The sequence below is a fragment of the Lemur catta genome, chromosome 5, assembly GCF_020740605.2.
Source record: "Lemur catta isolate mLemCat1 chromosome 5, mLemCat1.pri, whole genome shotgun sequence".
Lineage (NCBI taxonomy): Eukaryota > Metazoa > Chordata > Mammalia > Primates > Lemuridae > Lemur > Lemur catta.
The window spans coordinates 36,898,976-36,921,914 of NC_059132.1; the positions used below are offsets into that span (position 1 = coordinate 36,898,976).

Genomic DNA, 22,939 nt, shown 5'->3' on the forward strand with positions numbered 1-22,939 from the left:
CCTTGGTTGTGCACATGGCAGCTGTCTGTGGCTCTGCCCACTTGACCTGCTGCCTTGTGGTCCGAGACGGCCACTCGAGTCCCAGGCAGGGGCAGGAGGAGGGCACAGAAGAGCTTCCTTTCTTGTAAATTATTTTTGATCCTGGCAAAATACACAGGACATAGAACTGATGGTCTTAACCATTTTCAGGTGTGTCGTTCTGGGGCACTAGTGCATTCACACTGTTGCACAGCTGTCTCCACCGCCCGCCTTGGGGCTTACTCATCTTCCCAGACTGGACTCTGTCCCCATCACTCCCTCCTGCCCCTGGCCCTGCTGAGTGCTGTCCTACTTTCTGTCTTCATGAGTGTGACTTCTTTAGGGACCTCATTTAAATGGATCTGTACAGTATTTGCCCTTTTGTGCCTGGCAAAATGTCCTCAAGGTTCTTCCATGTTGTAGCATGTGTCAGAATTTCCTTTCTTTTTAAGGCTGAATAACGTTCCATTGTGTGGATAGACCCCGTTTATTTATCCATTCATCCGTTGTGGGTGCTGGATTCCTTTCACTGGCTTTTGTGAATGATGCCACTATGAACTTGGCCCTTCTTCAGGGACGACTGTGCTTCTGCTTAGGCCTCACTGGCTAGAGCTGAGTGTGGCGGCCACGCCTGGCTGCAAGGCAGACTGGGAAGGGTGGTCTTCTTTCTGGGAGGTCCAGTGCCGCACTGAGCATGAGGAGGAGGGGCGGGCAGTCTGGGGTCGAGAGCGTGCGGCTGTGCAGGGTGTGGGCAAATGAGGGCAGCACAGTCTCAGCAGTCGTCGCAGAAGGGGCTCATCCCGACTGTGGAGGGGAGGGAAGGAGCTGAGGAAGCCCACCTGTCAAGCCTAGGTCATGGTGACAGAGACCTCTGCGTGGTGGCAGCATTTGGGAGAGAATTTTGACCTCAATTTTTGTCATGTTGAGGTCAATTTTTCCTAAAAACAACTGGTTTTGGTGAGTGGACCTTGTTGACAGGCCAGTTTAGAGTCTCCTTTCTGTCTTTCTGTTTGACCCTGGCCAGGTCTTTTTTCTGAGCCTCAGCTTCTCCATCTGTAAGGAGGGATAATAGTCCATGTCTTATGGGTGGCTGTGAGGGTCAGAGATCATACAAACTAAGTATTTTTAAAGTGGGCCTTCAACAAGTGGAAGTGTTGAGCATCAAGAGATGCAAGCCTAGAGAGTCAGCTGTTGCTCAGTAACCGCATCCGAAACTTGGTGGCTTATTTCTGGCTTAGTGCATGAATCTGTGGTCAGCTGAGTGAGCACTTCTCACGTGGGCCAAGCTCACCTGACCCTGGCTGGGCTTACGTGGCCGCTGTCAGCCGATGGCTCCACTGGGGCTGGACCATCTAGGATAGCATCGTCTGGGATGACTCGTGTCTGCTCCCTGCAGTCTCTCAGCCCTAGCAGTGAGCATGGGCTTGTTCAGTTAGTTGCTGTGCAGGGCTCCAAGAAAGGAAATGGAAGCATTCAGGGCCTTTTAAGGCCTAGGCTAAAAACTGGCATGCTATTGTGTCTATCTCATTCTATTGGCCAAAACAAGTCACGAGGCACAGCTAAGAGGCTGGAAATGCACTCGCTGTCTTAATAGGGGCAGCTGCAATATCAAGTCGGTCAGTATCAACCGCAATATGGTTGCAAAGGTAGTGAACACAGAGAAGAGTGAATAATTGGGGCTATTATTGCAACCAGTCTACCACTGTATTTTAAAATAATTACACAAAATTTATTTTTGCAGATATGCAGTCTGGGATGGATAGATTTACATCTTCCAAGACCCAGGCTTCTATTTTTCTGTTTAATCATCTTTAGCTTGTAGCTTCTGTCTTCAGGGTCTGTTCATGCCCCAAGATGGCTGCCAAAGCTCCAGTCATTACCTACGTACTCCAAAGAGGAAGGGGGAGAGCAGAAAGGATGTACTTCCAAGAAGCGTCAGCTCCAGTTAAAAGCTCTCCTGAGAGCTCCACCCAGTGGATCTATCTCTAATGCAAGGGCCCCTGGGAAATGCTGTCTTTTAGCCAACCTGAATAGAATTGGGGTCTGCAGTAAAGATGAGGGGGAAATGGGTGTGGCTGGGGGTTAATTTATAGTTTCTTCCCCAGAAGGCCATTTATTTATTATTTATTTCAAAAAACTTATGTTGACCCTACCCTGTGCCAGACCTGGGAAATGGAGGCAGACAATCCCTCTGCCCCAGGAGAGCACAGACGCTGGCAAAAGGGACAAGATAATGGTTAACTTATCCCCACTTATCAGCCCCTTCCCTGAGCCTGGCCCTGTGCCCTGGGGACCATGCCTGAGTCGCACAGGCTCTGAGGGGCCACAGGGTGGGCGGTGATGGCTGTGTCTCTCTTTCCAGCAATGCTGTGACTGCTGTGGCCTGGGCCTCCGTGTGCGGGCCGAGGGCCAGTTGTGCGAGTCCAACCCCAACCTGGGCTACCCCTGCAACCATGTCATGCTCTCCTGCTGTGAGGGCGAGGAGCCCCTCATTGTGCCTGAGGTCCGCCGGCCTCCGGAGCCCGCAGCTGCACCACGGAGAGGTGGGTGCTGCCCCTCCCTGGCTGGGCATATGGCGCCAAGGCTAGGTGACCTCTGGCCTTCTGTGAGGACCCTATCGTCATCTGTGGCTTGAGGGACAGTGTTCTGTGGTCTCTGCCCCATTATTTCCAAGATGGTGATCTCATTCAGTTTCCTATGTACCATCCACTCCACCCACGTGACCACCAACTGCTGCCCATCAGCCCTCCACTGTCCACCCACACATCCAGGCATCTTCTTCCCCATCTGCTTTTTATCCATCCATCCATCCAGTTCACCCACTGTCTACTCTCAGTCCTCTTTTCTCTTTCCATCCATTCATCTAGCTATGCATTCATTCATCCCCTATCCCATCATCTATCTGTCCATCCATCCATCCATCTATCCTTCCATCTATCCACCTACCTACCCACTCATCTACCCATTCACTCATCCATCCATCCACTCATCTGTTTATCCATTTATCCATTTATCCATCCATCCTTCCATTCATCTGTTTATCCATTTATCTATCCATCCATCCATCCTTCCATTCTTCTATCCATCCTTCCATTCTTCTATCCATCCATCCATCCATCCATCCATCCATCCATCCATCCACCTACCTACCCACTGATCCACCCATTCACTCACCTGTCCATCCATTTATCCATTCATCCATCCATCCACCCACCTACCCACCTACCCTCTCATCCACCTATTCACTCATCCATCCATCCATCCTTCGTCTTTCCATCACAAGCCCAGCTAGCAAGCTTTTCACTCATCCACTCACTCACTCACCCTTCCTTTTGTCCATCCATCCTCCATCCCTCTCACCTGTGCCATTCTTGTTTCCCCAGGGTGCAGTCTAACCATGTGCAGAGATCGTATTAATAAGCATTTCCTCTAATTGCCTGAAGATCCCCCTCAGGCAGAACTGTCTTTTCATCTCTGTCTTCCTAGTGCCTGGCCCAGAAGAGTCACTAACAGATGACTGAATAGTTTAGTGAATGATGGGTTTGTGTGGTGGCTACCCCTTCCCCGCCAGACCCTGAGCCCTTCCAGGGCTGACCAGGCTGTGGCCTCTCTGTGCCACTGCCCAGAGCCTGTCCCTGAGCAGCCATAGGCAGTGTGTGTGGGAACTGGAGCCCCACTGAGCCTTTGGTGTCAGTGCGGAACCCGGAGCCTGAGTCAGCTTGGGCCACATTCTGGAGCTTCCAGCCCTTAGTGTCCCTGGTGTCTCCCTCTTCTTCCCTTCCTGTACTGTGGCCACTGTTCCAGCTGCCATGTCTAGTGCCTATCCCCTTGGCCAGGGCTATCTTCTGGGCCTGTGGCATCAGCCTTCTCTGTGCCCAGTGAGCCTGCAGGAGCCCGACAAGCGCATCCCAGTGAGCCAGTAAGGGCCTCGGCAGCCCTGGGCTCGTGCAGTGAATGCCCTGGCAGGCTCCCTTTGTGGGTGTCCACATGTTCCGCCTTGACTGGCTGGGGCAAGATGCTCAGGAGGGTTCCAGAACCACCAGCCCAGTTTTTCTCTCTGTTCCTGTGGACCATCTGGGCCCCTGTGGGTCTGTCCTGGGCCCTTCGTGGAATGGGAGTTAAAGCCAGAGGTGGTCCTAGAATTAAGGTTAAACTCATGGCCTCTGGAGTGAGGCAGACCTGGTTGGAAGCCCAGCTCCTCCACTTACCTGGGGGACATCACAGCCCTTCTCTGAGCCATCATTGTTGCATCTGTCAAAGGAGGTCGTACTCCTCACCACGTTCAGTGTGAGGATGAGTGGTGTGATGCTTGCCAAGAGCTTTCGGCAGTGCCTGGCAGAGCACTCAGCCATGTTTGGCAGGTCGGAGGAGGGAGCCGAAGCCCAGAGAGGGCAGGACCTTACCCCAGGCACCCAGCAGCTCTTCGGCACAGCCAGGACTGGACACCTGTACTCTGATGCCTCCCATTTCTGCCCTGGGCTTCCTGCTGCCCTGAGTTTGACCCAGACCTAGTCAGCCTTGGCTCGAGTCAACCCAGGTCTCTGTCACTTTAATGCAAGATGGCAGGAATCTTACCTGTTCACAGGCTATGGGCCGAGGAACCCGTAGGGGAGGAGCTCTCACCCTGTGGGGTGCAGATGGGGGAACAGGTACTTGGATGTCACCTCAGGGCGGGGCAGGGGTGCGTGTGTGGAAGTTGGACCAGGCCAGGGCAGATTAACCAAGACAGATGGGCCGACCAGCCTCACCACCCCAGTGTGGTACAGTGGCCAAGTCCAGCCCAAGGAAGTGCCACTTGCTGAGGTTGGCCTAAGGGGGCTGGCTGAGTACTAGTGTGAAGGCCAGGTTAGTACCCAGAAGAGTCTGGTTCAAGGTAGGATTTAGGAGGAAGTCTGGGTTCAGGGGTCAAAGGGTAGGAGGACTGGCAGGGTCCAGAGCCTGAGATACATGTCCCCGCTCCTATGAGGAATGCACTGAGGTGGGTGAGTGGAGCCTGAGCCCTGGAGTTGCTGCCCGGCCTGCAGTGTGCTTAGCGTGGCCCTGGGCCCAACTCCGTCCGCTGCCTACCGGCAGTGCTGTGTCTTTGTCGGGCCAGACTGCTGGCCATCACTGCCCTGCCTGCAGGCGCCAGCCAGGGCTGATTGTGCTGCAGCTTAGTGTAAACACCCTCCATATGAAACACGTTCCTCAGACGTGACTTCATGCAGCTGCTCTCTCGGGGGGCTCAGCTGCCTGGGTTTGGTGGGAAGGGCGGAGGCCCTGGGCTGGCACGGAGCTTGGGGGGCTGTGGCCTCCCCGTGAAACCCTGGTTGTGTGCTTTTCCAACCCTGCTGTACAGAGAGCTTCCCAAGGCAGCTCAGCCTCAGGAGCCTTCTCTCCCACTCTCACCTGCTCCCTGCTGCAGCCCTGGGAGGCGAGTTTATCCCAGAATCTGGAGGCACAGAGAGACCTAGTTCTGTCCAAGGCCACCCAGCCAGGGACCCAGGTTGGCATTCAGATATGATCAGATGGAACCCAGGTTTGGGGCCTGTTGCTAGGGAAGGTCCTCTCTGATGTCACTGAGGTCAGGGGTCTGAATCCAGTTTCACACTTTAGCAAGAGCTTGCTTGTGGGCCTGTCCCTGTCCTGTTGCAGGGGACTCAGTGAGGAAGACTTGGACCCAGCTCTGGTGGGTTCAGTCTTACTGCTGGAAGACTATTCATTCATTCACCCATCCATCCATCCATTCATCTGCCCATCTATCTAGCCACTTGTCAGTCTGTTCATTCATCTGTTTGTCTATCCATCCTCTCACCCTCTGATCCGCCTACCATCTGTCCACCCATCCGTCCACCCATCCGTCCATCCATCCACCCATCCATCTGTCCATCCATCCATCCATCCACCCATCCATCCACCTGTCTGTCCATCCATCCACCTGTCTGTCCAATTATCCGTCCATCTGTCCAGCCATCCAGCCATCCAGCTATCTTTTCTCTCTCCTGGGTGCACAGGAGTCCTCATGAGGACCTGTACTGGTTTCCCAAAGCCTGTGGTCTCAGCCACACACTTGGGCCCCATCGGCCGTGTTGAGTGCTAACCCCTGCCATAGTTTCAGAGGCAGAGGTGGCAGCCCGAGAAGCCCTTTCGCTGGGTACGGAGGCTGAGCTGCCCAACAGCCTGCCAGGCGATGACCAGGATGAGTGCCTGCTCCTCCCGGGGGAGCTGTGCCAGCACCTCTGCATCAACACCGTGGGCTCTTACCGTTGTGCCTGCTTCCCTGGCTTCTCGCTGCAGGATGATGGCCGCACCTGCCGCCCAGGTAAGGGCCCTGATGGCAGGGGCTCTGGGCAAGGCTGATCTTGCCCGTGCAGCATGGCATTCCTGGGGTGTGTACCGTGGGGTCTGTCACCTCCTGCCACACCACCCATTGAAACCTACAGGAGCCAGAGGCCGCTGGTTTTGGGGATTTGTGAAGCTGGGCAGACAGGCTTCCCTCCTGTAGCTACATCTGCAGGGACTGGGCCCCAGTGCCCTGCCATAGATTTGAGCTCGGGTGGGCTCAGGCCACAGAGGCTGTTGCCAAACCCTGGCTGTGTCTCCAGTGCTGGGTCAGTGGTGGTCCAGAAGGGCTTTTGCCCAGCCAGCTGTCCAGGAGATTGATTTGCTTTCAGTCTAGACATTCTTTTCCTCCTTCCCCTTTCCTCCTGCCTCCTTCCCTCCACCCCCTCTGCCCTGAGTAGCGGAGGTTGATCTTGCCCGAGGTGTATCTGCACGAGAGCCTCAGTTTCCTCTCCTGTTAAATGAGGTGGGGGATGGAATGGTGTGGGAAGGGCTGGTGCCTGTTAGTGCCTGAGGCCTGGCTGAAGCTATGAGGCCTCCCCCTCCTGTCTGCTCTGCCCATGACAGACCGTGACCCCTCACAGCCGGAGGCCACACGGGAGCCTGCACTGAGGTCAGAATTTGCCCAAGTGGCCCCCAACACCATCCCGCTGCCACTGCCGCAGCCCAACACCTGCAAAGGTAAGCAGAGGGGATGGTGTCCCTGGACAGGGCCCCAGGCAGGGGCTCAGCTCTGCAGCACAGCGAGGGGGCAGGATGGCCCCTGCCGAAGGGAGTGCGTCTGCTTTGGGGGTTGGGGGGCTCGCCTGCCTGAGGTTGAGTGAGGAGCTGAGGATGCAGCTGAGGAAGCGGGACGGGGCCTATGTGTGTTCTCAGGCAAGCCAGTTAACTGCTTTTTGCCTCTGTTCCTGTCAAATCGCGATAATAAAATCCTTGTTTGCTGAGCAGTCATGGAGGCTTCGTTCAGCAATGCCTGGAAAGTTCTTTTCCTCATCCTTCTCCCCTCGTCCCATTGTCTTTCTCTTTTCCTTCCTCCCTGCCTTCTTTCTCTTCCTCCTCCTCCATCCCATTCCCACTGTTGTTACTGTCACTTGAGGGACGAGTTTGGTTCTGAGTGGTGGCGGAAGCAGACCCAGAACATCGTCCCGCCACCAGCTGGTCTCGGAGCGGCTGTGCTGGCTGAAGCTGTGGAAGGCGCAGGAGGGGGCTTCCTCGCCTCCGGGCGTCTGACCCGTAGGTCAGAGCTGGGGACACGAGCCAGTGCGGGCTGAGGCCACGGCCTGGGGTCCCTGACTTCTGTGTGGTTTCCTCCAGACAACGGGCCCTGCAAGCAGGTGTGCAGCGTCATTGGGGGCTTGGCCGCGTGCTCCTGCTTTCCTGGCTACGCCATCATGGCGGACGGTGTGTCCTGTGAAGGTGAGTACTCGGGGGCTGTCCTGCCTGTGCCAACCGGAGTTGGCCTGTGATGAGGGCCCCCCCGGCGGGGTGCTGGCTAAGACCTGGCACTTGCTGAGTTCCTGAGGTAGCAGATTCGGCTGCTGTGAGGAAGAGCCCCCACAGAGCAGCTGAGACAGTTGCTCCCTCCCAGGTCGCCGTGCCGTGTGCATGTGCGCTCCAGGGCGGGCCCACGGTGCAGCTGCGGAAGGTCCAGGGGCCCAGGCTCCTTCTGTCTGGTTGCTCTGCCATGTCCTGGAGCAGCAGTTCTCAAACTCGAGCGTGCATCCAAGTCCACCTGGAGACCTGGTTACGGCAGGGAGTTCCACTGAATCCCCAGAGATCCTGATCCAGTGGGTCTGGGGTGGGGCCTGAGACGTCATATATCTGACGAGGTCCCCGGTGGTGGGGATGCTACTGGTCCGCGGACCACCTCGACTCACCCTGCCCTTGGGGTGAGTGTCGTGGTCGGTGTGGCTGAAGCTGGCTTATGGCTGCTGGTCCACATTCCAGCCCTAAGTGGAGAGAAGCAAAGAGGGAAGTGGTGCCTGATTGATTTAAGGGCAGCACCCAGGAGTGTCCGCAGTGGGCAGCGGGAGGGAGGCTGGAACGTAGGCACCTTGGCTGGGTTTGTCATGAAAGCCAGGCAGGGGGAGTAGACACCGGTGATGATGAGCCGCCTCCGCCGTCCACGCGGAGCTCGTCCCTCGTGCCCGCGGCCCTGCCTCCGCCCGGGTCGTACCGCAGCGGACCCTGTGGGTGGGACTTCCCTGCTGCAGAATGGGGGCATCGATCCCACACCCATGGGGTCGGCTCCCACAGGGCATGACTACGTCGGAAGAGCAAACCTGAGAGGTCTCTAGACTCCCGCCCCCTTGTACCTGGAGGCAGTACAGACAGCATTCAAGGAGTCTAGCAAACGCCTCAGTTAAAGGTCAAGTTCAAGAAGTGAGAGCGGGTGGCTGTCTGGGGGTAGCAGAGTTAAGTTTGTCTGGGAGAATGCCCACATCCCTCCCAGAAGCTGAAGTCCATGTCCAGCTCCACCTGAGGCCGAGTTGATGTGGGCGGAGCCCGTCCTGCGGCCCAGAGGGCTCAGCAGACTTGCCCTCAGCGCAGCGCGGGAACCGCCGGCCGCGCTCTCAGTGGCGGGCTGGTCTCCGGGCTTGCGTCCTCTGTTTTCCCTCCGCCCCGTCTCCTGGGCCCTGAAGACAGAGGCGCGCACCTTTCCTGGATCAGGACGCTTTCCAGCCCAGACCTCTGCCTCTCTGGGCCTCCCGTCCTCCCCGCAGGGCCCCCAGCAGTGACCGCCGTGGGGTCCAGGCCAAAGGCTGCACACGGCGTTCGGAGGGGCAGCCTGCTCTGCGGAGGAGTCTTGCTGGGCCCCCGCTGTGTATGAAGTAATCGAATGAGTTACCAACCATGACAAGCTAAGGAATTTTAAAAACATTTCCAGATTTTGAGTTTCTCTTAAAACTTGTAAAACTGCCTATGGGGGGCCCACGCCACTATCCCCCTTTGGACAGAGCACAGGCCCCGCAGTGCCCTTAGAACCCCCCTTGGCCCTTTTCCGGTTTACGTGCCTGGCCTGGCCCCCTAAACACCTGAGTTTGTACCCCCTCCAGTGGGGTGCTTCCCCTGGCTGCCTGTGGATGTGGGGCACGTACAGTGTGCGGAGAGGACGGCCTCCAGCCCCACCCTGCTGTGTGACTGTGAGCAGGCTGTGCACCCTCTCTGAGCCTCACCTCACCACCTGTCCTGCTGGGGCAGTGGGGCCCGGCTCTGCACACTGAAACTTGGGCCCAAGGTCCCGCTGTCCCACAGACCGGCTGGGAGGCCCCGGGCAGGCCCTGCCTCTCTCGGGGTCTCAGCGTCCCCCTCACTGGGTGCTCTGTGGCAGGCCACGTCCCTCTAATGGCCCTTCTGTTTTTCCTTCCTCGGCTGCCACTAGACCGAGATGAGTGCCTAATGGGTGCTCACGATTGTAGCCGGCGACAGTTCTGTGTGAACACCCTGGGATCCTTCTACTGTGTCAACCACACAGTGCTCTGTGCCGAGGGCTTTATCCTCAACGCGCACAGGAAGTGCGTGGGTAAGCCAGAGCCCCCGCCTGCTGCCCACCGTCACGGCTCTCTGCTCTGCTCCACGCCAAGCCTGCCACACTGCAGCCACATGCTAAAGGGCCTGCCCTTTGCATGTGAGCGCTCAGCACAGCTGGCACCCCCGTGCTCCTTGTCATGCCCTCCTGTCCTCGTGTCCTGTCCCACTTGTCTGCCGCCTCCACTGGGAAGCTGCTTTCCCTGGGGACGTGCTTGTGAGTCAGGAAGCTCAGAACGTGTGCCCTGGTGGGTCACTGACCCCTCCTGGGCCGTAGGGAAACGAGGAGGTCAGACGTGCTGGCAGCAGGGTGATGTGTGTGGGGTCTGGAGGCAGGAGGCCTGGACTCCAAGCAGGACCCCCCGGGAGCCCTGTAGCCTCAGGCGAGCGACTGTCTTCTCCTAGCCATGGTTTCCTCGTCTGTAACAAGGAGGCTGTTGATCCTCCTTTGAGGGTTAGGGGGTGTGTGAACAGTGCACACAGAGCCAGGGGCACACTGCGCATGTCAGCTCAGCTGCTTAGATTGTCTTTAGATGCATCCAGAGTCACCTCCAGAGACAAACGGACACGCCTTGCCACGCACTTGGCATTCATTTGTTGTGTGACCCTGCGCTGTGGGGCTCTCCTCGCTGAGCCTGTTTCTGCCCCTGTAACTGCAGGGCTGGAGGACGAGGCGAAGGCTTGTACCCAGCGCCCCAGCCTGCACGTGGCCTGGGCCAGTGCATGGTCATATCCTGCCCTCCTGTCTCTCAGTGCCCGTGTGGGCTAGGGGCCAGGGCTCCGGGAGTGCTCTGCAGGCACCAGGAGGGTGGACTAGGTGCGGTCACGTGTCTGGAGCATCTGATGTTCTCACGGAGGAGACAGGAGTCCTGGCCTCCTTCCTCTTGAGGTCCCCGGTGGAGAGAGACTCAGAGTAGCAGGGACTTGCCGCAGACTGTGGTAAATGGTGCGACAGAGACACAGGCAGAGAGAGAGGACATTCCAGCTGGCGGCATTTGGATACACTTTCTGGAGAAGGTGGCATTGCACTGATCTCCAAGGACAGACAGGGCTGGGAAGTCAGGAAGGGCACACTGGGTGGAAGGCCAGCTCGAACAAAGGCGTGGAGGTAGGGACAGTACAGAGTGCATTCAGGGCACGTGACCAGGGCCCCGTCTGTCTTCTCTGTGCTTGGGGACCATGTCTGGCCTGGACATGTCCCCTTTCTCACCCTCTGCTGCTGGGCAGATGGGCCTGTGGTGCTGGGCTGAGTGGCCACTGCGGACATGTTTGCCCCGGGCCTGCAGCCGTGGGCACAGCATGAGCCTCTGAGCCTGCTTGCCAGGGGCTGGGCAGCTTTTCCCGACCAGGGCGGGTGTGTGTGTGTGTGTGTGTGTGTGTGTGTGTGTGTGTGTCTGAGAAGGCGGATCCGCCAGGGCGGGTGTGTGTGTGTGTGTGTGTGTGTGTGTGTGTGTGTGTGTGTGTGTGTGTGTGTGTCTGAGAAGGCGGATCCGCCAGGCCTGCGAGACCCCTCCCAGAACACCCTTCCCTCTCACTGTGCCTGAGTGTGCAGGCTCCCCGGGTGCCTGGAGTGAAAACCTCGTGCTGAAAGGGGTCCTCAGGCAGCTGGAAAGCGGGTTGTAGGGACGAAAGAGCAAGGGCACATTCCGTTCAGCAAAGTTTATGTGCTCACGTAAGGAGTCCTGCGTCTACCCCCCTTACTCACCCACACACACTCATCGAGGCCTCTTCAGCCTCCCGCTCCGCCTGCTTACGGTTCATTTCATCATCCTTTAGCCCTTGCAAACATCTGGTGTGTTTGTCTGCTCTTGTGTGTTTATTGACCCAGGCAGGTGGCCCGGCAGGTGAGGCCTGTGCTAGGATGGACTCCTAGCTCTTCGCTGTCTTGTTATAAGACCTTAAACGAGTCAGCTGAACTCCCTGAGCTTCAGCTTCCTCGTCTGCAAATGAGATGATAGCACCCGCCTCAAAGGGTCATTGTGGAGATTTAATGCGTTAGTCCACGTAAAGAACTTGCTCGTCTTTCGATGTTGGTATTTTGATTCCACAGGTGTGTTACACGGAGGCAGCCTGCAGAGGTGGTGAGCTCCCTGTCACTGGAGGTACTGACCTCTGCCGGGGACTGCCCTGTGCCCTGCCGTTTGCCTTTTGTGCCCTGCACTTTGAGGACTAGCTTGGGTGCAGAGAAGAGGGCCCCAGGTGGGCCGGCTGCAGGAAGATGGGAGGGAAGCGCCCCCGACTGGGGCCCGCCTGGCAGCAGGCTGTAGCGGTGCTTGGACGGTGGGGAGGGCACCTGCTTGACTTTGGTTCAGTCACATCACTCTGGGATGCCTGTTTCCTCACCTGTGAAATGGGGCTGTCCTTCCCTGCACAGCAGGATGGGGTCCTAAACACTGCCCGACCCTAGTGAGCCCCAGTCAGTGCTGGCTGCTGCACTCGTTCCCACCGCTCCTCCAGGATGTGGGAGGCTCCCTGGGCCATGGCGTTGCTGACTCCTGGGAACGGTCTCCCTCTGTTAATCCAGCCTGGAAATGCCAAATCTTTGTCTTGCTCAGCCAAGCCTTCCTTGGGAGCCGCTGGCCCGGCACTCTCCCCTTCCTTCCTCCCCAGCCCTGCCCAAACCCAGGTCTGCCTGGCCATTTGCTTCCTTCCCTATGGCCTTGCCCCCACCTCTCCAACGGACCCCTAGTTGTCCTGGGAGGTTCAGCTCAAATGTTACCGGTCTTGAGAAGCAAATCTGATGGTCCAGGACCAGAGTGGATAGTTCTCTGCCCTGAGCATCGCCTCCCACCTGCCTGTCCTGCCCTTGAGGGCCAGGACTGGGGCTGGCACAACCACTTGGCCACAGGAGGCTGGCACAGTGTACGTGGGGGTTGACATTTGTGCAGTGAGTGGCTGAGCAGGGGAAGGATGAACCTCCCCTGCCAGAGGGAGCACCAGGGGCGGGAACTGGCTCATTCTTCCACACTTTCTCAGCCCTGGCCCTGGGCAGGTTTGGAGTTGGTGACATCCGTGGTTCTCCTCCGGCATCCCTGCTGCTCTTTCCTTCTCTCCTTTGCTGGCTCCTGTCTTCCCCAGCTGCCTGTCCCTGGATTTTCCCAGGAGTGGGTCTCCTGTGCCCTCTCCCCCAGGAGTCCTCAGCCACCTTGACCACTGCTCTCGGCCCCTGTGTGAACTCAGAGGTGTGTCTCCTCTTGACAACGTACGTGGCCAGGAGAGCTCCCTGCCTTCCCCGCAGACCTGCTCCTTCACGCTGCCCTGTCCCAGCTGCTGGCTCTGCCTCCTGTCCAGCTGCTCGGCCGAAAGCTCCGGCTCCTCTTTCTCTCTCACCTTCATCTCAGCCATCAGTGGATCTGCGAGTTCTGCCTGCACAATACTTCCAGAATACGACCGCTTCTCCCCACCTCCGCGGATGGTGGTCTGCATCCCCAAATTTCCTGCCCGGATCCTCACCCCAGAGTGTATTCCCCACCCCCGCCAGGGCACCCTGCTCAAAGTAAGTCAGACCAGTGCCTCCTTTGCTTAGAACCCTTTTTGGCTCCCACTGCCCTTCCCGCTCACTCTCTTCTCCTTTCTCTCCCCTGGAGCCACACTTGCCTCCCCTGGCAGGCTTCCTTCTCAGGGCCCTCGCATCCCTGTCCCCAAGGCCTGGACTATCTGTGTGGCTCGTTCTGTCACCTCTTCAGCCTTGCTCAAATGTCCTCTGAGAATCTACTTTAAAATTGGACACATGCCACTGCCCCTGGGCCATTCTCCTTCCTCCTGCGCAGTCTCATCCACAGCAGCCGTGATGGCCACTTGCGTTTGTTTATGTATCTGTCTGTCATGCCTCCTCCTCTGCGGGTCAGCTCCGCAGGAGCAGGGATTCCTGTCTGTCTTGTTCGCTGAGGTATCCCAGTCCCAAGAACAGTGCTTGCTGCATAGCGGGTGCTCCATAAATCTTTGTTGAATGAAGGGATGTGGATAAGGGGACATCAGCCCCATCTCTGGATGGTGAGCGCCTTGCGGGCAGGGCGGCGCCCCCTCCCTGTTGGTGGCTGGAGGTCCCATGGCTGCACTCAGCCGCTGTCCCTGGAGCCTCCCGCAGGCTCTGACCGCCTCTCTCCCCGCAGACATCAACGAGTGTGTGACAGACCTACATACGTGCAGCCGGGGCGAGCACTGCGTGAACACTCTGGGCTCCTTCCACTGCTACAAGGCACTCACCTGTGAGCCGGGCTATGCCCTAAAGGATGGCCAGTGTGAAGGTGAGAGGGGCCCCTGGAGGCCCGACCCCGCCCTAGCCTGGCCCCACCCCGCCCAGGGCCACACCCTTGCCCCAGCATTGTCCCGCCCTAGCCTGGCCCCACCCCGCCCAGGGCTATGCCCAGAGCCCCACCCTAGCCTGGCCCCACCCAGCCCACGGCTATGCCCAGAGCCCCGCCCTAGCCTGACTCCACCGTGCCCAGGGCCACGCCCAGGGCCCCGCCCCAGCCTGGCCACGCCCAGAGCCCCGCCCTAGCCTGGCCCCCGCCCAGAGCCCCGTCCTAGCCTGACCCCACCCCGCCCAGTGCCACGCCCAGAGCCCCGCCCCAGCCTGGCCCCACCCAGCCCAGGGCCACGCCGTGCCCCAGCATTGCCCTGCCCTAGCCTGACCCTGCCCAGGCCCTGGTCAGCCCAGAGCCATCTCCTTTCCAGCAAACTCTCATCAGTGAGGTTTACAGCAGGTGGGAAGACTGCGCAGATGGTGGTGTTTGGGACAGAAGAGGGGTACTCCGTGGCTGGGTAGGGGGACACCAGGGTCTGCCCAAGCTTTGCTGTCACTTGCTGGTGTCTGGGTGCCAGTTATTCCCCTCCCGTGGCTCAGTCTCCCTGTTTGTGCATTGGGTTGGAGTGCCACGGAAGGGTCACTCTGTCCCTTTCCCTCGATAATTCTGGCCTAAGAAAGGGAGAATTGTTATTCAACTTTTTCAACAAATACTTCCTGAGCTGCTTTTATGTGCCCGGCAGGGTTCTCAGTACCAGGGACCCAGAGCGGGTATTAGGCCCCTTCTCTGGCCTGGTGGTGGGGGGTGGGGCACACACATGCAAACGGGCAGACGCAGAGTGGCAGTGGGTTGGGTGCTCCTGTGGGTGGGGGGTCCAAGGAGGCCCCCGGAGGAAGTGAGGTCAGAGTTGAGACCTAAGTGACTAACAAGAACCTTCTGGGAAGGTGTTCCAGGCAGAGGGAGCAGCAAGTGTGGGGGCCCACTGGGTCTGGGGAGGAAGGGTCTTGGCATGTTCCAGAAACAGAAAGGCCTCAAAGGTTGGAGCCTTCCTGCCCCTACTGCCACCTCCCTAATGGTGATGACACCTGGCCTTACCTGAGGGATTTAAGCACTCGTCCTCATTTATCTCTGCCCCTGGCCAGTGTGGGCAGCAGCTAACAGGTCGGGCTCGGCAGCCAGATCACCTGGGTTCTGGTCCCAGCCCAATACTCCTTAGCTGTGGAAACATGTCTGTGCCTCAGTTTCCGCATTTGTAAGATGGGGCTAGTCACAGCATCCACTTCCTAGCGTGGCTGTGAGGATTATGTAAATAAGCGTGTCTCAGAATGCTTAGAACAGGGACCAAGGAGAAGCCCAGTCAGTGTGGTTTTGTCATGATTGCTGCCGTGCCAGCAGTGTGGCTCCACCCGCTTCCTGGGATGAAGAAGACCTTTGAGGCCACCAAGGTCTTGGCGGACTGAGGGCAGGGCTGTGGGGTATGGGGGGCAGGGGCCTGCCTGCCCGCCAGCCCCTGATACCTGGCATCTGTGTGGCAGACGTGGACGAGTGTGCGATGGGCACACACACCTGCCAGGTGGGCTTCTCATGCCAGAACACCAAGGGCTCCTTTTACTGCCAAGCTCGGCAGCGCTGCATGGAGGGCTTCCTGCAGGACCCTGAAGGCAACTGCGTGGGTGAGTGGGGCTGCAGGCCTGTGCCCCTGGTCTGGGGCTCTGCAGGAGGCGTTGTGGGGGCCTCTGAGGGCTTTACAGACAGGGGCAGCTGGCTTGCTGCAGTGTCGCTCCCAGCCTCCGTGTGCCCGCCTGTAAGTGGGCGTGTCAAGTGCCCAACCAGAAGGCCCCTGCAGAATGGTGGCTGCACTCTTTACCCAGAGCTGTCTGAGCTTGGCTGAATTATTTCTCCTGTGGCCTCAGTTTACCCATCTGTGGGGTTGGACTGGATGAATATGTATCAATTTTTTTTACTCAGGCAACAGTAAGAACTGTGTTTTACATCGTGACTTGGTACAGATACACACATCTGGAGACAACTAGAGCACAGACTTGCATGTGATACTGAAAATTTCCATTTTCAGAGAGCTAGTGAGACCTTCTAGAATGATTCTGTGCTGTGCTTGAGAGCTGCAGTTTGACAGATGCCAGCCTAGTTGTTGTCCTGGAGTGGGTCTGAGATCCCGAGTTCTCCCCAGCCCTCGCCAAAAAGGCCGCTGGGCCGGCCAGAAAGCCAGGAGGCCCCACCTCCCCAGCGGCTGCTGACCCCATCCTGCCCAGAGGCAGGCACCAGTGGGCCCTGGATAGACTGCATCTGGAGTAGGAGTGACCCAGGTGACACTCCACCTTGGGTGCATGACGCAGGGCAGGTACTGCACGGAGCCAGCTGCTGGGGTGGACAGCACGAGGGTGGAGGCTTGCAGGATAGGTGTCCCCATTTTACAGGGAGAGCACTACGGTGCAGAGGGCAGCTTTGACTTTGTCCAAAAGCTTTCTCAAGACTTTTGGGGTGCCCCCGGCCTGTCTGGGAGCTAGAGCCCACCCCGAGGCACCCCCTTTAACAGCTCTTCACTCTGTGACCCCGCCAGCATCACAGGATGCAGGGGACCCCTTAGGACCTTGTAGTCCCTGGGGTCTGTGCTGGGACCCCCCTTCCCAGCAGGGTCAGAGCAAGGTGGAGAGGGTTCTGCCCCACTTCACTCAGCTCCTCAGTGATTCGGGGCTCTTGATGTTGGGAAGCTGCAGTGGTTTAACAAGACATTTTAGATGGGAACGGACTAAATAAGCAAACACGTTTATGAAAGTATCAGTTATTCACAGGTGCTTTGATAAATGCTAATACAAGTACAAGGTAAAAAAGGAAAGACTGCTCTACCTCCACTGGTCTGGGAGGCCTCCCTGAGCAGGTGACATTGGGGCAGGCACTTGCAGAAGCAAGCAAGCCAGCCTTGAAGATATTAGGGGCAGCCTGTGCAAAGGCTGTGTGGTGGGGCTGTGCCTGGCTGTCCCGCCCTGGGAGGCCAGTGGGGCAGGGTGTGAGGGGGCCTGAGGGTGAGGGGCAGGCTGCAGGCCCAGGCAGGGCAGCAGGTTTTGCACTTGTAACTTATCCTAAAACCTGGCCTTGGTGCCCCCTCTGCCTCTAGCTGCTCCGTCAGGGCCGGATGTGACAAGAACATGGAATCAGCTGGGCAGCTGCTTGGGTTCTGGGAGCTGGACCCCTTGGGTGGGGGGACACAGGGGTGGGACACAGGGGTGGGACAGTCTGGCCTTACACCCCTGACCAGGACGGGGCTGGAACCAGGATTGGCCACGTCCCAGTGTGGCCCAAAGCTCAGATGCTGGGGCCTGGGGAGGGCGCTGCACGGGGCTTCCTGCCACCCACACCCGCCTTTGCAGACATCAACGAGTGCACGTCGCTGTCCCAGCCGTGTCGGCCGGGCTTCAGCTGTGTCAACACGGTGGGCTCCTACACGTGCCAGAGGAACCCACTGATCTGTGGGCGCGGCTACCATGCCAGTGAGGACGGAGATAAGTGTGTGGGTAAGGCCAGCTGTCTCTGTCCTGCCGGCCAGCTGTGGCCTGCCCGAGTTCCTCACCTATGGGAGGCCCGGGCAGAAGGAGCACCCAGGCCTCAGGGTGCCCCGCTCACCCCTCACCCCTGCAGATGTGAACGAGTGTGAGACGGGCGTGCACCGCTGCGGTGAGAACCAGGTGTGCCACAACCTTCCCGGCTCCTACCGCTGTGACTGCAAAGCCGGCTTCCAGCGGGATGCCTTTGGCCGTTCCTGCATCGGTAAGCGGGGCTGCGGCTGGGCCCCTCAGGAGCACCGGGCTGGGCCTGTGCCCTCCATGCCTCTCTGCCTCCCCACGCCCTGCATCCAGTGCCTACGCGGCGCCCACCTGCCCGAGCCCTCCAGGCCAGCCTTCCAGCTGCCCCCTCCTGCAGGGCCTCCTGCCCACTACGAGCTTCGCGCTACGTCCTTGCCATCTTGTCCCCTTCGCCTCTGCTTCCTCTTTGCTTGGTCTTTCCTGCTTCTCTTGATCATGGTCTCTGTCACGTCTCTCTTGCCTCTTAGGGTGTCTGTCTGTCCCTTGTCGTCTGTCTCTGCCTCTCACCCCCCTGCCACCCAGTCTCTTTGCTTCTCCCCTCCCTTGTCCGGCCTCTCCGTCCTTCCTCTGAGTCCCTCTCCCACCCAGCCCCATCTGTGGCCCTGGGCGGTGCCTGGGGGTGGGGGGAGCTGACTTCTGGGACACCCACCCTGTGCCTGCCGTCTGCCCCCCACCTGCAGACGTGAACGAGTGCTGGGCCTCCCCGGGCCGCCTGTGCCAGCACACGTGTGAGAACACGCTCGGCTCCTACCGCTGCTCCTGTGCCTCCGGCTTCCGGCTCGCCGCCGATGGCAAGCACTGTGAAGGTACGCTGGCCCTGACCTCTGGCCTTGACCCTGGCCTCCGACCCCACATAGCCTGGTCCCCACTACGGGCAGACCATCATGGAAAACCCGGAGCCTCACTGGCCCTCCACCCCGCACCTGCACCCACGCCCTGCCAGCCGCTCTCTCCTCCGTGTGTCCAGACCCTCCTGGCCCGCACTGGTCCTGCTGTTTCCTGCCTCGAATTACCCCCCGAGGGTCTGGGGCCTGGCTCCCCGCCATGGAGGGGCTGGGTCTCTGTCATGTGTACCCCAGATGGGCTTCTCACAGGCAGGGACGGCAGCCCAGCTCTCTGCCCCGCCGGCTGGCCCGGCCCCTGATGGAGCAGGGTCTGCTCCTGGTCATGGTCACAGTGCCCTGGGTTGCAGGCCGGGGACAGACGCGAGTGACACCTGAGAGCTCAAGGCAACCCAGAGAGCCCAGGGGCCACAGAGAGGGGTCCGCAGAAGGATGCTACCAAGCATGCAGGTCCAAGATGGTCTGACCTTCCTGACTCTCCAGAAGCCAGAAATCTGGATTTATGTAAAATCTGCTGGTTTTTACACAAGGATGAGTTTGAATTTTTAAAGAACACACTGAGTTAAACCAAGCCCTTGTGTAGACTGGACCCGGCCCATGGCTGGCATCAGGGGCCCGTGTACTCACCCGTGTGGGACGAACCCGGGGCTGAAGGGGGGCTGTCGTGCTGTGGTGTTGATGGGCCAGGCCCATGGCGACGAGTGTGGACTGAGGCCACCAGGCTGCTCCGTGCGAAGGCGAGGCTGAGCCAGGGACCGAGGGGTCTTGGCCCTCCCTACTTGGCACCATCTTTCCCCGTCCCTCCTGTCCAGAGGCATTTTCCTCTGGGTGAGCTAAGTCTGCCAAGACCCCTGGGGAGGCCATGCGTCCCCTCTCACTACCTGGCCTGGAAGGGAGCGTGGCCAGGCCTGGCTGTGCCGGGTGGCATCCGGGTAGACTCCTAGAGGCAGACTTTGTCCCACTCATTCATGGGCTGGGAGCATCCCGCCATGACTGCTGGCCGGTGTCCCTGCAGATGTGAATGAGTGTGAGGCCCAGCGCTGCAGCCAGGAGTGTGCCAACATCTATGGCTCCTACCAGTGCTACTGCCGCCAGGGATACCAGCTGGCTGAGGACGGGCACACCTGCACAGGTACCTGTCTGCTGCCCCTTCCAGAGAGGCACCCCTTCCCCTTGTGGCAGGCTTCCAGACAGTCCCTCCAGGGCCGGGGACACATGGGACACAGAGGTTTTAGCATCAGCTCTGAGTTCAAGTCCCAGCCCTGTGATTTCTTGGCTGTGTGACCTGGGGCAGATCGCCTCCCACTCTGACCTCAGGCGCCTTCTCTGTCAAATGGAAATAATGGTTCTGACCTCAGGGGAGGGAAGGATTAAGTTAAACGTCTTACGTGAGAGTGCCCAGGCCCACGACTGGCACTGCTTGGCCCTCAGCTGATAGTAGCTGTCATGGAGCAGCTGCGGGGAGTGGGCGCTGCGGGGAGGCCTGTTCTGCTGTGTGGCCTTGGACAGCTGTCTTCCACTCTCTGAGCCCTCTTGTCCTTGTTTGTAAAGCGGGCCCCCAAACTCCGTGGCTGTGGCAGGGACAGGCTGTCAGTGGCTGGGCCCTGCGGGTGGATGGGGTTTACCAGACGCTGAACCTCTCTCTGACAGACATCGACGAGTGCGCGCAGGGCGCCAGCATCCTCTGCACCTTCCGCTGTCTCAACGTGCCAGGGAGCTACCAGTGTGCGTGCCCTGAGCAGGGCTACACCATGACAGCCAACGGGAGGTCCTGCAAGGGTGAGCAATGCTCTGCCAGGCCTGGGCAGGCTCTGAGCAGGCACAGGAAACCTCACGCAGCTTGCACATGCTCGGAGCTCCAACGCCAAGTGCATAAGCACAGGATGGCCAGTGCCACCGGTGGCCATATTAACTGAGGTCTGTGCCTGGGATGAAGAAGGTGACAGTCTTGCTGCTGCTTGATCCAGCTTAGAATCTTCCAGGCTTAGGCTCAGCTCCGGACCATGGAGTGGGACAGGGATACTGTTGGGTGGTTCTGAGGAGGCAGGAGACCTGCCCGGTCAGGATGCTGGAGCAGAGCAGCCGCAAGGGTCCCGGTCAGTGTCAAGTCTCTCAGTGCTGTGCGGGTCAGGGGGAGCAGGCAGCTCTGTGGTCCCAGAGGGTACAGTGGGACTCCCAGAGTAGGGGAGGTGGGCACAGGAAGGCATTTCCCAGCCCCGGTGCAGAAGGCGTTCTCCCAGTGAGGGCTGTGCAGAGCCAGAAAGGGCTGCACAGGGAGGGACTCCTGCCACTGGGGACATAGGAGACAGGGCTGGGCAGTCACCTGAAAATCTGCAATAGCAGGGACTGTGTCCCTGGATAGAGAACAGGTTCTGTGACATTTAAGTTTCCTTCTAAGCTAGAGAGTTCAGCTTCTAAGTTCAGCACCATCGACCATTAAATTCTGGAGCCACCAGGGCAAGGTTGGGGGCTAGGACCCAGGAGGGGCACCAGCCTCCCCTGGGAGAATCAGCCGCAGCACCGCAGAGCTCAGACCACCTGGCCTCCTCCTGGCTGCAGGGGCCGCATCCTCCCCGGTGGTGAAGTGGAGGGCCTGGAGTTCTCTGGGTTGTAGCCTTTGGGGTGTGACCGGGGCCTGGCCGAGGCTTGGGCATCTTCTTGGTCTGCGAAGGCAGGTCCTGGTATTCCTGGGGGACCGGAAGTCAGAGCTGGCCCCAGAAGGGTAGCTACGGCGTTACACCGGCACGGTGCCCGCTGGTGCTTGCTACCTGTCAGTGGATCTGAGTGGGTCCTGAGAGCGAGTTAGTAGACTCAACCAGCTGCTTGTGTTCCCTGTTTTTATTCGCACAGAACGGAATCCACACAGGGCAGGTGGGGGTGTGGCGGGGGTGAGTCCGAGTGTTGTGCCTGCAGGTCCTACTGCTTGGGTGTGTACTTAGTTGCAGTGCAAAAGGAGCCCTTACCGTAGGTGGGTGTGAAAAATAGTCATAAATGAAGTGACAAGGCCCTGAGCAAGACCCTGTAAATCACCCACGGGGAGGCCTGTTAAGCTCACAGAGGCTGGCCCGGGCTTCCCTGGCTGCAAAGCCCTATGCTCTTTAATTACAAAAAAGAATTAGTCTGGTTTCTGTAAAAGGTGAGGATTTTACTTGCCATATGCTCAGCTGGGCAGGACTTACGACTTTATGCTTCTAGAACGTGCTTTCGCGTGTGACAGAGGCCCTGTTCTCCCTGATGGCAGAACACAAGTGTGGCCACTTCTAGGAAGGCCCTGTCAGACCCTGCAGTGACGTGTGCCCTTGGAGGCACGCCAGAGCATGAAAACCTTCCACGTTCAGGATGGTCTCTCCCTGGTCCCCTTCTCTGGCCACACCAAGTACTTGGGGGGTGGTCTGGTGACACCTGGACATCCACAGGTGCCTGCACTGGCCACCAGGGAGGGCTTCCTGGGTTCTGCACGGGCCCCGTGGGTGGACCTGCCCCCAGCGCCTCTCTCCTGCCCAGGCGCGCACCTGCCCTCCCTCTGCACCGTCTTCCCGCGGGTGGCTGCCTCTGTCCCCGGAGCCTGCCCTGAGGGACAGACCTCTCTCTCCAGGCCCCGCTGGGTCCCCAGCCCCACCCAGGAGGCCGGTGAGGCAGAGCCCCCCCCCCCACCGGTGCTCTGTCTTCCAGACTCTCCTTCTGGAAGAGTCTTCCGACGTCATGAGGTGGATGAGGGCACAGTGGGGCTGCCGGCTCTCCTGGTCTCGTCCCCTTCCCAAGTCACTCTGTGTCCCCGCGTCTGCGGCTGCTGACCTTAATGCCGAGGTGGCCCCCTTTGTGCCCCCCGTCCTGCCAGATACTGAGGTCTGTCGGCTCACACAGGACACGGGGCCGCCCTGGGGAGAAAATGTGCCGGCTGACACCCCCCGAGCCTCCTGCCAGTTCAACAGGAAAGAAAGAAAAAGGACAGAAAACTGGGGAGGAATGTAGTCAGCTGTCTCTCCCGGAGTGTGTGCTCCGTGGAGGCAGCCACGTCCCCGGCACCTAGAGTGACGCCCAGCACGCGGGCGCGGGCGGCGGCCGGTGAACATGTGACCACGGGACTGAACTGAGCGGCAGCTCCTGTGCATGTGTGCACGGGTTTCCCTCTCGTCCTCCCTTGCGCAAATGTATGCATATTCCACACACACTCACTGCATGTGAAACACCCCTTAAGATGGATCACGCTGAAAATAATTTCGAATCCGGCTTTGTAGTGTGAGCCTTTCTCACGCGCCTGTTGGCAGGGCGTGCTGGCCTTGAGCAAGACTCTTGTTTGACATGGACTCGACCTCAGCCTCAGAGGCTGCTCTCGGGGGCTGCATTCTGCGTCCTGCTGTCTCTGCATTGCTTTGCCTTGCTC

The 22,939-nt window shown here is 58.9% G+C and overlaps 1 protein-coding gene across 3 annotated transcripts in view; it reads left to right on the plus strand.

Annotated features, from left to right (window-relative positions):
* Nucleotides 1-22,939, plus strand: part of FBLN2 (fibulin 2) — a 78,235-nt gene that overhangs the window by 51,395 nt on the left and 3,901 nt on the right. For 2 of the 3 annotated variants that reach the window (XM_045551538.1, XM_045551537.1), the window contains exons 5-15: nt 2,381-2,561; nt 6,110-6,319; nt 6,907-7,020; nt 7,654-7,755; nt 13,980-14,114; nt 15,650-15,787; nt 17,501-17,644; nt 17,769-17,897; nt 18,394-18,519; nt 19,571-19,687; nt 20,206-20,334. In XM_045551538.1, the coding sequence (XP_045407494.1) occupies nt 2,381-2,561; nt 6,110-6,319; nt 6,907-7,020; nt 7,654-7,755; nt 13,980-14,114; nt 15,650-15,787; nt 17,501-17,644; nt 17,769-17,897; nt 18,394-18,519; nt 19,571-19,687; nt 20,206-20,334 (1,525 nt within the window). Of the gene's footprint in view, nt 1-2,380; nt 2,562-6,109; nt 6,320-6,906; nt 7,021-7,653; nt 7,756-9,721; nt 9,863-13,979; nt 14,115-15,649; nt 15,788-17,500; nt 17,645-17,768; nt 17,898-18,393; nt 18,520-19,570; nt 19,688-20,205; nt 20,335-22,939 lie in introns of all 3 variants that reach the window. The other variant, XM_045551535.1, reaches the window with a different exon arrangement.